We start from the raw sequence: 13523 nt of genomic DNA, 5'->3' as shown, positions 1-13523 counted from the left end.
CTTTAGTCCAAAAGGCATCACCTTGTAGCAATAGGTGTCGTGCTCGGTGATGAATGATGTCTTCTCTTCATCGTCAGGGTGCATCTTGATCTGGTTGTACCCAAAGATAGCATCCATGAAGATTAACAACTTGTACCCTGTGTTGGTGTCGACGAGATGATCAATCCTCGGCAAAGGAAAGCTGTCTTTAGGGCAGGCCTTGTTATGATCTCTCGGATGAACCCGACGTCGAGTAACATATCCACACTCTTCAATGGCTTTCCAATGCTCTGGTGCAAAGTTCCTCTTCTTTTGCCAAACTGGCCTATAGCTCGGGTCTACACTTAGCTTGTGAGGAAGACATCAGCGTTAGTTTTGAGGAATCTTACCAATTCGAAAAGTGTATCTTGAGGAAGGCGTGACACGACTCATACCATCTTCTCGAGCCTAGCCTCGTCTAGGGGAACAGAAATGAGGTCCTCGGCTGGCTAGCCTTGGCTCAATGGTAAAGATTCTTTGTTCTTGCCTTTTAGTGCTACCACATAGCACTATCTGGTAGCTTGTTGGTTCCCCTTGGCTACTCCCACACCATGCTCAGTAGGAAACTTCATGGCGAGGTGATAAGACGAGATGGCCGCCTTGAGTGCATGAAGGGTCAACCTCCCTATGATGGCATTGTATTGGAAGCCTATCTTCATGACCACGAACTTGGTCATCCAAGTGACTTGTCGAGGCTCGGCCCCTACTGTGACTGGTAGGGTGATCTTCCCTTCAAGCTTGACGACTGCTCTAGAGAACCCGATTCGCAGCATGTCCACAAGTTGTAACTGGTCTGACATCAGTTGCATTTTCTCAAATGTGTCATAGAACAAGATATTGATCGAGAAGCCGCTGTCTACGAGGATACTCTTCACCATGTAGTTGGCAATGGTCATAGACACCACAAACACATCGTCATGGGGCAATGAGACCCCTTGCAAGTCGTCATTGGAGAATGAGATGATGTCTTTCAACCTCAGCCATTTAAGTGTCAAGCTTTGTCTGTTGTACTACCTAGCATATAACTTCCAGACTAAGATTGACGCTCTATCCGAGGTCAAGCTCCCAACGATGACGTCAATAACTCCAACTAGGGGTGATGGACCTAGGGCCTGGCCTATAGTTGTTGCTACAAGGGTGAGGCGCTAGCATTTCCCCCGACGTACTCCTTCAGGTGCCCGCAGCGGATGAGGGACTCGATCTTATTCTTGAGTTCATGGCAGTCCTCAGTGTCGTGGTCGATGCCGTGGTGGTACATGCAGTACTTCTTGGGGTTACCTCTCTTTGGATTCCTCTTCATCTTGGCTAGCCACCTCATGTATTCCTCCTTCCATACTTAAATTAGTATATGTATTCGGGTGGAGTTCAGTGGCATATATTTGTTGAAGGAAGGGGTCAACGACTTTTTCTCATTGTCTTTGTTGGTGTGGTCATGGCCACAACCTTCCCTTTCCTTCCTCTTCTTGTTCGTGGCCCCTCGGCTGGGCTTGGCCTCTGGTTCCTGGAGACGTTGGCTGGCTTCGGCCTCCTCGGCGGTAATGTATTTTTGTACCCTTTTTCAAGAACTCGGCCTAGTTCCTAGGCAAAGTCTTGGAGATGGATCATCTGAGGTGTTTAGGCCAGAGGCCGTTGATGGCTTCATGCATGGAGACCAAGGGGTCAAGATCCCTTACTTCAAGCTCTTCATGCTTGAATTGATCTATGTACGCCCGAAGACTTGCCCCACACTTTTGCTTGATGGACATTAGGGAAATGATAGTCTTCCGACACTCTCAGCTACTGACAAAGTGGGAGAGGAAGAGATCTGCAAACTGGTCCTAGGAGTTGACGAAGTGGGAGCCTTGAAGTGAGGTGGGAGCGATTTTGAGGTAATGGAGTCGATTAAGGCATCCATCCGGGTATATGAGGGGTTCTGACTGGTGGAGGCATCATGTCGGCCCTCCTTCACTTGCTGAATCTAATCTTGGATGGCGCCTATCTACGCCTGAAGTTCACCGAGACGTCGGTCGATGGGGGCTTGGACCTTGTCCAGGTTCTCTTTCACATGAGACGGGTTTGCCCTGTTTCCGGAGTGCTCGAATGCTGACACATCCTAAGCCTTACGAGCTTAGTGATCATTGAGGAGATCATGAAGATCACATACTGGTGAGGGAAAGGCATAGCATCAGCCTCCAGCCCTCGGAGGAGGACTGTAGTGGCCAGAGCGCCCACCATCGTCCTGATTTCTCTCTACGGGGTGATGTTGGCAATCGTGGTCCATGTGGTTATCGTGGGACCCCACTGGTTTGCCTCTTCGGGTGGGGAGCCAAGAGTCTTCGACGGGGGATTGTTGGCTCGTTGGCTACTGTTGTTGGACGTTGAGGGGTCGGCCTTCCCTTGGCCGATCGGGCATTGGCCTAGTGGTGCATGGGTGGATCATCCACTATATTGCCCCTAGCTTCTGACGGGGCAGCCACCCTATAGTGCGACCTCCTATCAGATGTCCTATCTCATCCAACCTCTAGGCTAGGTTGTCCAACCTGTCAAGGACCAGCTTGAATTGGTCCATCGTGACTAGGTTCTAAGCGCTATGAGTGTGGTCTTGCTTATCGACCATGTCGGAAACTTGATAGATTAAGTTAAGTTGTTTTTAAAGGGAAATCTTGAAAATGTCCCCACAAACAACACCTTGTTGCTACCAAATTTGATGTCGACAAAGGGCAATAAGGAGATTTCACGGGTATCCAAGGCCGACATGTCCGACTTGTAAACAAGAGAAGAGCACACATTAGAGGCCCCGAGCGTTATCCCAAGGGTGGAGACTCCGACGGTCAAGTTAACCAAGTGCTTAAGAGGGGTCAGACTAGGATAGAGACAAGGGGTCAGAGCTTAGTCCTTAATAGGCAAGAATGATTCTCTTAGGATTCTGAATGTAATTTCCTTACCTTGAGATGAGCAACCCCTTTTATAGCTAACATTGCCTTGGAGTGGTTGGAAGCAGTTGATGATGTGCAACTAGGATTTGATGTGGCCGATGCCACATGGCACGATCCGAGACCCACCAAGTATCCCTACATCAATCTAGAACACCATGATGAATCTTATGATGATCTAGAATACATGATAACATCTTCTTGGATATAAAAATAATCCATCCATATTAGAATGAAGAATTAGAAGATTCCTAATAAGACTTGCCACGTAGAAATTTCCTAAAATGTTTAAACTCTTTGACTACCCAAGGAGTGTTTGGTATCATTGTGTATGAAAGTCACTTTTAGGCCCCATTCATTTTTTTAGGTAAGTTGGGGGAGGAAGGAAGTTGACCAACCTTACCATGTTATTTTTAAGGTAAATGTGGAACTCATGGTAATTGTACTTTCTTCGAGATAAGTTTTTTGGCCAATTACATGTCCGGTAGCCTCTTAACCTTCCTCCAAGTGGGAACGTTACCTTCCCACCTAGGGTAAAGATGCTAAAATTTTAAGGATAAATTATAAGGGCCCCCTATGCTATGACGTCAGTGACAATTACCCCCTAAATTTCATTTATGATAAAGACCCCTTGAACTTTCACTTTGTGACAAATACCTCCCCATTGGCGTTCCTTCAATTAATTTCAGAAAAAAAAAATATTTTCATTCCACTATTTAAATTTTTCTAAATATCCAAATTACCCTTAATCCATGTTTTGTTTTTAAATTTTGCCTCCTAAACCTTAACCATTTTGTTGACTTATTATCTGACCTCAAAACCCATGGTTTGTTGAGCTGTATGTATTTTTTGACGATAAGTGATGGAGGTACATCAACAAGCTTCAATTCATTCTTTTTTCCACGATGGCAACAAGCTTCAATTAACTCATGTTCCCCTACGATGACAAAGAAACGATGGGTTATTTCTTCTCCACCGACAACGTAACAAATGCGGAGATTTTTCATGAGAGATGTTTTCCTTCTTTGATGACATCCAAAATAAGAGCTTCTTCACAAGTGAGATGACAGAAGTATTTTCCATGAAGAAGAGATAAGTATTTTGGTATCATCCGACTTAACGACTAATGCGTTTGTTGCAAAGTGAAAGTTTAGCGAGGTCAAGACGGTAATTGTACTGACACCATAATAGAGGGGGTCCTTGTCACAAATGATAGTTCCAAGGGTAATTGATAATTGTCACTGACCCGTCCCTATAATTTACCCAAAATTTAATGAGAAAAAAAAAATAGCCATAAAATAGGTGGTAAGAACAAAAAGGGAAATATATCATTTCGACATTTCTTGCTAAGAGGTGTTGTGTGGGTATTTTCTCTTATATGATTTATTTGAAAACAAATAGGGCCTTAGGGGAATTACCATTTAAACATTTCTTGCTCAGGCTTTGTGTGAGTCTTTTCTCTTATGTGGTGAATGGTGCCTACTGGCACACACATGTAATAAATGGCAATAAACAAATCTTACCTTGTATTTTGCATTCATGGATTGGAAATATATTTATATTCCAATGTTTTTATTAAGGTTTTTAAAATTGAATCGGACAGGGAATCGTTCTAGGGATAGGTTTTTAGGTCGAATGGTCTGACTATTCAGTTCGAATTGATGGTTCGTTTTGACAAAAAAATTAAAAAAAATGGCCAAAAACTATTGTTCATCTGTGTCAGTGGTTCATTGACAAAATCAACGATTTTTTGTAGTTATAGGGTGAAACAAGACCAGTCAGGTGACCAATTCCTAGTTTTTTGGGTAGAACCATGGTGAAGACGATGTGAGGACTATTTTGTGAATATTGAATCCAAACTCAATTTCCAATTTCCGATCCTTGATCATTACAAATGTATCGTTTATACAAATCCAAATTTGCTTCTCACATAACACACCTCACAGCATGTCCTGATCGCATATGAGGAACATATGTTGTCAATACAAAGTGAGACGTGGCCGTAAGGGCTGTGTGAGGCGTGCTCTATACTGCACTCCACCTCATAAATGTAAAATTATAGCCCATCTTATAAACTGCATCCTACCCATAAATTTGACATCAATCTAAGACCAGATTCATCCCACCTGTACCGTAAAGCTAACGCTTTTAGGGGCGGACTGAAACATTAAAATCCCCAAAAGGAAATATGTTACCGTTGTGACTTGTGAGGCTGGCGTCTATACGATAAATTCGTCCTCAGAATCCGCGTGCATTGTGAGGACGAAATCTGATTTCCTATACAACACCACTTTCCCCAAACACAATCCCGAATAGAAAGAATTCGGATCAGCTTCCAACAAGTGATCGCAGCTACACGGAGCCTTTGCTTTCAGGAAATCCTATCTCCCGATCAATTTTCCAACCGGTTAGTGCTTTTTTTTTCTCTGGGGAAGGTGTTTATCGTTTATGGGAGCCGGTTAGTACCGTGAACTGAACTGTGCTGGAGCTGTACATTTCCCAATTCACCCTGCCTGGATAGGGAGAGATATTCTTCGCTCAAACCTTTGAGGTCCACTAGTATTTGGGATGACCTCTCTGGAGATCAGCTTAAGAATCATGCCCATCGGATTCACAACATCAGAAGTTTAATAGCGTCTTTTTCATGGGACAGACTATTCAATTTGAATTGCCAAGTGGCAATACTCACAGCACGCACTGTTTCTGGATTGAAACCTTTGCCCAGTTACACAGACACAGACGAGCGGAGGAGGAGGAGAGAGATTCTAAACATGTCCTCAAACATACACTTGTCTGCGTTCGACCTTTTCAATAAACGAGAATTGAGAAATAACAAAACACACACTTGGTGGAAGCAGAGATGATCCAAGGAACAGAAGTTCTCTCAGTTTTCTATATCCATATTTAACAGCCACATACACTTTCAGATTAAGAAATAAAAAAAAATCATAGATGAAAAAAACTGGGAATTTAATTTGTTTTATAGGTATATTTGGGTATGTTCATATAAGGTTAAAACCTCTCTAAGAAAGATTACCTTTTCTTATTCTAATTAAATCTCTCTAAGCATCTTGAGAATAGAAGTCTATAATCTCCTTAAGATTCAGCTGAAAAAGAGAAGAACAATCATTGTACAACAACCACAGCATGTGTTCGAACAGAATTGCGTCAATATCAACGAAAATCACCCCTTTCTCTTCGTTACCGTCCAACTTCTCTTTCTTCCTCGTCATCTCGAACAGTACCCGAAATGGGTCTTCCTCCAACACAAAACGGTCCACCAAGAACTCCCTCTTCTCCTTCCCAACAATCACAGTCACCGAATTCTCCCCGTCTTCATTCGACAAAGTCCGGTACCCGAGTCTGGACGTGAAAGAACGTCGCCGCAACAGAACCACCGGGAGAACCAAGCAATCCATGCCGATGAATTTCTTCTTCTGCAGAAGCTCGGATTAAATTGTAGGAGATGACCATCAATCGGTGAATTCTAAAGCTTCTTAAAATAGAGAAACTTGGAGGGAGAACTTGTCTTTCAGGGCTCTCTGTTTTGGTGTATACAATCGAATTGCTTGTCTGGAGATGAAAGTGAAGGTGTGATAACGAAAAGCTTGGACTGATTCCGATTGAATCGGTCTCCCAACGGCTCTCGCAAGAGTAGTTTATATATGTTCTGCTTCTCTGAACTTTCTGGTTAATCCGCTGGCGAAAGAGCCATTGGAGTGAGGTAGAATTGGGACGAGTAGAAATTGGAATGTGCAGAATGCGTGAGATAAACCTCAGCATTTCACTAATTCATTAATAACTACCCGTTCATTGCTTTGACTTGGTCATTTAATAGTTTCATCCATTCTGGATCCAACTCTGTAGACCAGGAAAGACAAGATGTGATAGAAGCGTTTAGCAGTTGGCATTATTGATTGGACTGGAGCTGGAAGAGGCCCGCGTCTGACAGGGGGAGTTCGATTTTGACGCCTTGGTGACGTCGGTGGCGCTTCTTCCTTTGCGCGTATCGATCGACTCCGTCTCTCGGTGTCACCGACTGCTTCTCTCTCTCTCTCTCTCTCTCCTTCTTGACCCATTCCCATTTCCTATCTCAAAGAAATCCTTAGTCCTTTGTGGCTTAGTTCCAATTCCCCCAACAGAGAATCGTACTCCCCAAAATTCCAAACTGAAAATTAGTCCTCATCTCAGGGTGTGAAGTATTTGGCACAAATCCTGCAAAAAAGAAATTACCTCCTAGTCAGAGGTAATTAATTCAAGTGTTGATGACCAATATGCGATGCTGATTACATGCTCGGTAGAATGCTTGAAAGGAAACTTGTATCTTTTACTAAAGGAGAAAACATAATTTCTTTTGAGTTGCATTATTTTGATCAAAATTATAAATGCCTAATCTATACGGATGTCTACTAAGCATGACTAATTCACGATTATACTGGATTGAAGGATTATGTTGAAGTTGAAATGTAATGGTAGAAAATTAAAACACCACGGTGGATGATGCCAAATACCATTTTTAATGATCTTTTACCAATACTTCAAATAAGGATAATAATATAATTTGGCCAACTGGGAGGTATTGGAAGGTTAAAGGAACGAGATTGAATATCATAAAAATTTTAAATTGGTTATTGATATATGGCAAATTTAGGGGGTTTCGATGATACAACATACGTATCGCCTAGGGCCACCATAACTTGCCACATGGGTCCCACTTGGCAGAACAAATGAGTCAAATTCAATGATCGGTTAATGGCAGATGAACCTCAAATATACGTAGTCATCTCACTCATCCGCGATAACTATTTGAGGTTAGAGGTCTGCAATCTGCATCTCAGTTAAACACCATGAAGGAGGTCTCGCTGCTTGCATTGCTTACATCATTCATACCAGGTCAAACTCAGTAATGATAATTGATCATCCAGGCTGGCATGCATATTAAGCGTCTGTTTGGAACCGTTACCCTTGTTCCATTAAACAGTGCCACATTAGCGTCATCTAGAAATAAACGGTCCTCTAGAAACAGTTTTTGTTTGGAATCGTTGTTTCATAGAAAACGGTGTTCTAAGCCATGCCTTGGAAATCGGAAAGGCATGGCTTGGAGCAATGTTAAATTTGGCGTTTCTTGGAGCTGCAACTCGTGCTGCCAATAGGGCAGTGATGTGGCAGTGGATAATGGGTAGAAGTGCAGAAAACGTTTCCTGGAGCATTGGTACCAAACAAAAAATGTTGTTGCTCCAAGAAACGTTCTACCTGGCAGCAACGATTCCAAACATAAAAAGGCACCATTTTCTGAGAAAACGGTGCTGCAACTGCAGCATCGATGCCAAACATAGATGTTGCAGATATGTGTGGATTGGAAGCACCAAAATGGTGTCTTTTTTTTGTTTGGAAGCGTTGCTATGAGGTAAGACGTTTTTCTTGGAGCAACAACAATGTTTTTTGTTTGGTACCAATGCTCCAGGAAACATTTTTAGCATTGTTGCTACCATGTCCCTATCACTGTCACCTCATGTTCCTGTTGGTAGCAATGAGTTACAGCTCCAAGAAACACCAAATTCAGTGTTGCTCTAAGCCACACCTTCCCAATTTTCAAGGCGTGGCTTGGAGCACCATTTTTTATGAAAAAAACGATTCCAAACAAACAAACATTTCTTGGAATACCATTTTTTCCGATATAGCGCTAATGTATCGCCATTTTCTAGAGCAACAGCATCAACGCCAAACAAACGCTAAGAGTTTGATCAATTTTGATACTTCCATGAAGGGATTAAGGGGAGAACTAATCAGAAACAAATGGACATGTCCCCTATATATATATATATATATATCAAAACACCCTTCAAACAAACTTTGTGTGGCCGTTACATAACTCAGTCAACCAAGTCCAAGTCATCAACCAACATCTCTCACTTGGCTACACAAAGTATTAGACTTGTGTATATTTTTTAATCTCTTATATACTAGTAATGGAGTGTGCGACCCAACAAGGAAAAATTATCTGAAGTATTACATTATCACCATCTAACTAACATAAAACTGTAACTCTATGTCCGGCCTATACCCTAAATCATTTAATCACACTGGATGTAACACCTCTGATCCCTCTATAGAGTCATGTTAAACCTAACTAATATATTAGGAAAATTCCCAATTAGTATCTTGTACTTTGGCTCGAGTGACAATTTGATCTCCGAACTTTAAAATGCGACAATCTAGCATCTGAACTTTTTAAATGTGACAATCTAGTGCTTGTCGTTAATGGACCATCACTTATGTATATTACGTGACTTTATGTGCGATTTAAGACTTTTGAAAATGTCAGAATTACCCTTAAAAATAAAACACATTGTTCATCATCTTCTTCCTCAAGAAGATGAAACAAAGCCCAAACTCTCTATCACCGAAAGAGAAAAAAAACCATTACTACAATGAAGTTCACCGAGAGAAAAAACTAGTTAAGTGGGAAGATGAAAGAAGACGGCCCCATTATTATTTCTTGAACCTTGACGGTAAAAATTGAAACAAAAAGCTTTTCTTTTCCCCCCACCGAGTGAAGGATCTTCTAGTGAAGCTTCAATGTGTGGTAAACTTTGACGGTCTATATACAAATGTAATTAGCGGAGGCAATGTGTCATCTTGATTAGTTCAGCTTCAGCACCATTTTTCCATTCTGGTTGCAATAGTGACGATGGAACGAGAGAGGGGGAGGAAGAGGAGGGGCAGCGAAGAAAAACCTCTTTTGAGCTTCATACCACCCTCTCCCTCTCACCTAACTTCTCTCTCTCTCTCTGCATCGTTTTCTTCTCTTTGTATCTCTGCTATTCGGTTTATCATCTCTTAGAGGGAAAAATTAAAAGGGATGAAATGGTTTTGATTTTAGTGAATGGTTGATAAAAAAATTAGATAATACTTTAAAGGCATTTGTGTCTATTCACATGCCACTTAATGGCTGGTTAACGGCAAGTACCAGATTGTCACATTTCGAAAGTTCAAGTATCGGATTGTTGCATTTTAAAGTTTATGGACCAAATTGTCACTCAAACCAAAGTACATGATACTAATGGGGAATTTTCCCTAATATACTTGTAATCATGATTGCATCGAAATAACCGCTCGAGCTATGAATCACAAACCACAAGTGTGATTTCAAATGACTTTTCCTTAGACCCTCATACATAGTAGTCCATCTAATGCTTGATTGCTTTCTTAGACATGCTCCATTGGATTATATCAATTACAACCCTTGGATGACACCCTAAAGTAGAAACACCAAGCATCGACTTCATGCTATAGTTCTAAGTCCCAAATGCTTGATTGCTTTCTTAGACATGTTCTGTTGGACTGTATCGATCGTGGCCCTTGGATGACACCCAAAAGTAGAAACACCAAGCATCAACTTCATGTTACAGTTCTAAGTCCCAAATGCTTGATTGCTTTCTTAGATATGCTCGATCGTGGCCCTTAGATGACACCCAAAAGTAAAAACACCAAGCCACGACTCCATGCTATAGTTCTAAGTCCCACATGCTCGATTGCTTTCTTAGACATGCTCTGTTGGACTGTATCAATCATGGCCTTTGGATGATTAATAGTCAAATCAAACCCTACATCAATAGTCGAATCAAACCCTACCTTTTGCATGGAAGTTCACAAGTGGGCAATTCTTCTTGGAAGTTCACAAGTGGGCAATTAATCGCATTTATTTAGGTTGTGTAACTCAATAGTATGATTTTGATTTTTCAAGAAAAAAAACTATTGTCACATCAAAATAATCATACTAAAAAAAATTATACATATTGGTAAAACACCCCCTTATAAATCATTTAACCATTGAAATTTTGAATTATTTTTACATCTGTCCAAGGGTAAAGTCCACCCATCGAAATTAAGCACTTATTAGTGTTTGAAATATACCTGAAATAAGTGTTTATTTTTAAAATAAGGGCCTATATTTTAAGTCCAAATTTCTAGCTTTTTTTAAGTGTTTATTGTACTTATTCAATTTTTTCTTCCAAAATTATCCCTAGTTGAATTTTAAAATACCACTTATAAAATTATCCCTGGTTGAATTTTATAAACATGCTTTCATAAAAGTCTTTTTATTATAGTGCTTCATAAAAGTGTTGCTTTCATAAAAGTGATTTCATAAAAATACTTTCATAAAACTGTTTTCATAACAAAAGTACTTTTATAAAAGTGCTTTCACAAAATTTGAAAAAAAAAATAAAGGACAAAAATAGTGACAAATTCTTATTTAAGTGCTTATTGGAGAAAAAGACTACCACATGCCCAATATGAAATAAATGCTTATTTTTTAAAATAAGCACTTGAAAAAATTGAATGCCAAATACAAATAAATGCCTATCCGAATAAGCATTTATTCAATAAGCACTTTTTTTAATATAAACACTCCCAAACATACCAAAGTTTCAAATTATTATTATCATAGGTAATTATTATAGATGTAAAGTAATATAAAAAGTTTCAAATCGTTCCAAACTGATAATAACAATTCACTATAGATGTAAAGTATAATTGGTCAGTTTATATAACCAAGTCCGAACCAGACCCGACCAATTGACAGCTCTTTCAATTGAGATGATATGATGATGTTGATTTTTGTGTGAGCATTCTCTGAAATGAAACTCAATCAACTTCGGATCCTTGTGATACCAGAATTCTTGTGATGATCTCAAACAAGGATTACTAATCTCTTCGTCGGGTGGTAGGTTTGTGTCAATTTTTGCTTATTGGATATGGAAACTACTTTTAACGCAAGGAAAGTATCAAATTGAGTAACCTGTTGTCCGATGTGGCCGGATCCGGACTCGATTAGAGTAAATCAAAAAATCGGATTATAATGTGACATAGATACCGTCATATATAAATATGTATTTTCCTCTAGGATTTGACCTCTAATCCAACTTGAATACATTTAAAGGATCCGGTATAAAATTACTCCATAAGATCCAACAAAGATCCGCACCTGCTTTCCACTTGGATGTGGGATGGGGTCCAAGTCCAATCTATCCTTTTTTTCTTTCCTTCCTTTTATGGACCAAACCCGAGAACGCAGATTCCTAATTGCAGAGACGCAAAACCCTATAAAGATTAGAGAACAGTCATCTGGTGGCCCAGAAAGGTGTGTTACTATCGCAGGGAAATTGGATCGACCTCCACGTGTTCTTTCCAGTTCATAGTTCAAACCATTGAACACAACTTCCAGTGCCGAGGTTATCTCTGCAATCCTTTCTGTTACAGTTCTCAAAAGTGAAAACCTAACAAGGAGAAAAATAAGATATGAACAAGCTTGGAGGAACTTCTAAGCTTCTAATCGTTTACGTGTTCATAATCTCTTCTCTAGTTATATCCACATTTGGAGATGAAGCACATCAGGAAGAACACCAGTTAGAAGGACAAAAGCCAAATGCTGCTGAAAGAGCCATTGGAATCAGAGATATTATAAGCCCCTGGCACAAATTCAGATCTTTAATTAAAATAGCTTGGTTGAATTTCAGGCCCCCAGATTCACAGTAACTCTCTCTCTCTCTCGCTTATTTGTTCCTATCTTCTTCTCTTTCTGGCAATACTTTCTTTATTTCTGAAAGAAAAAATGAAAGAAAAGATAAGTATTGATGTGGGTTTCCTTCATTTTGTTCTCTTTGTTCTGCTATTGTGTAGGAAAATTACGGAGACTCCACATAGTGCAAGTGAGGCGATGAAAGATGCCGCTGCTAAGAGTTTTAAAACAACTACAGAAACTGCCAAAAATGCCGCTAAAGTCGCCGGAGATGCAGTTCACAAGACCGCCGATAAGTTGAAGACGAAAGTATCGGGCTCCGGAGGACACGAAGATGAACTGTGACGCTGGGATGAGTTCACCTTTTCCTCTTATTCTTTTCAGCCAATCTTGTGTGATCTATCGTGTATGTGCTTAGACAATATGCAAATGGTTATGGTGTATTTCTATGGGGAAAAAACAATCAAACTTTTTAATTTCTCCTTTTATTATATGCTGTAGTATATTGTTTCACCGTGAAGTGCTTCTTTATTTTATATCTGTTGTGGAGGGCCGGATGAGTGGGGGGTTAAGGGGTTGTCTTCCAAATTCTTGTGACATTTGCTAAGGGTGCTACATGAATTGGATTGGTTCATGAATCATGAATCATGCTAAAGTAAACTGTAAACAAAGAAGATTGGTTGGGCAGTTGGGTTTTGGGTCTAGGGATTAAATAACTTCAGATTTTTTGGGCATCTACATGTTAAGAGCTGGGCTTATTGTTCTTGATAAATTCTTTATGTCTCAACTGTTTATTTTGGGGAGAAACAGAACAGAAATTACAAGACCTAATTAAGTGAAGCAATTAAATTGTTTGGAATTGGATTGTCAATGAGCCCAAAGTAATCAGCTTAAGTCCATGTTCTTTAGTTGAAATCTAATGCAATAATGCTGTGGTTTTTAATTTTTACTAATTTATACTTTACATGTTTTTATATATTGTATTTGTTCAGATTTTGATTTTCTTCTTTTTTGTTTTCACTCTGTGTTTGGTTTGAAGGAAAAAGTAGGGAAATGAAAGGAAAGGCAAA

General features: G+C 40.1%; 2 protein-coding genes and 1 long non-coding RNA gene across 3 annotated transcripts; 1 reads left to right on the top strand and 2 right to left on the bottom strand.

Moving 5' to 3' along the window:
* Positions 1-527: 527 nt before the first annotated feature.
* Positions 528-914, bottom strand: LOC148790760 (uncharacterized). The gene has a single exon (XM_088890351.1). It carries the CDS (start codon positions 912-914, stop codon positions 528-530), a length of 387 nt encoding a protein of 128 aa, XP_088746477.1.
* A 5078-nt stretch (positions 915-5992) lies between these two features.
* LOC104606493 (uncharacterized) lies at positions 5993-6349 on the bottom strand. The gene has a single exon (XM_010271723.1). The coding sequence runs from the start codon at positions 6347-6349 to the stop codon at positions 5993-5995; it is 357 nt and encodes a 118-aa protein (XP_010270025.1).
* Positions 6350-11894: 5545 nt separating this feature from the next.
* On the top strand, positions 11895-12989 carry LOC104606471 (uncharacterized). Its single transcript, XR_016077809.1, has 2 exons — positions 11895-12466; positions 12615-12989. It is a non-coding gene; the product is annotated as an uncharacterized LOC104606471 (long non-coding RNA).
* The last annotated feature ends 534 nt before the right edge of the window (positions 12990-13523 follow it).

The sequence above is a fragment of the Nelumbo nucifera genome, chromosome 6 (genome assembly GCF_055504915.1).
Source record: "Nelumbo nucifera cultivar China Antique chromosome 6, China Antique-T2T, whole genome shotgun sequence".
Taxonomy (NCBI): Eukaryota; Viridiplantae; Streptophyta; class Magnoliopsida; order Proteales; family Nelumbonaceae; genus Nelumbo; species Nelumbo nucifera.
Note: the sequence above shows the minus strand (reverse complement) of the source record. Positions and strands in the feature narration are given on the sequence as shown.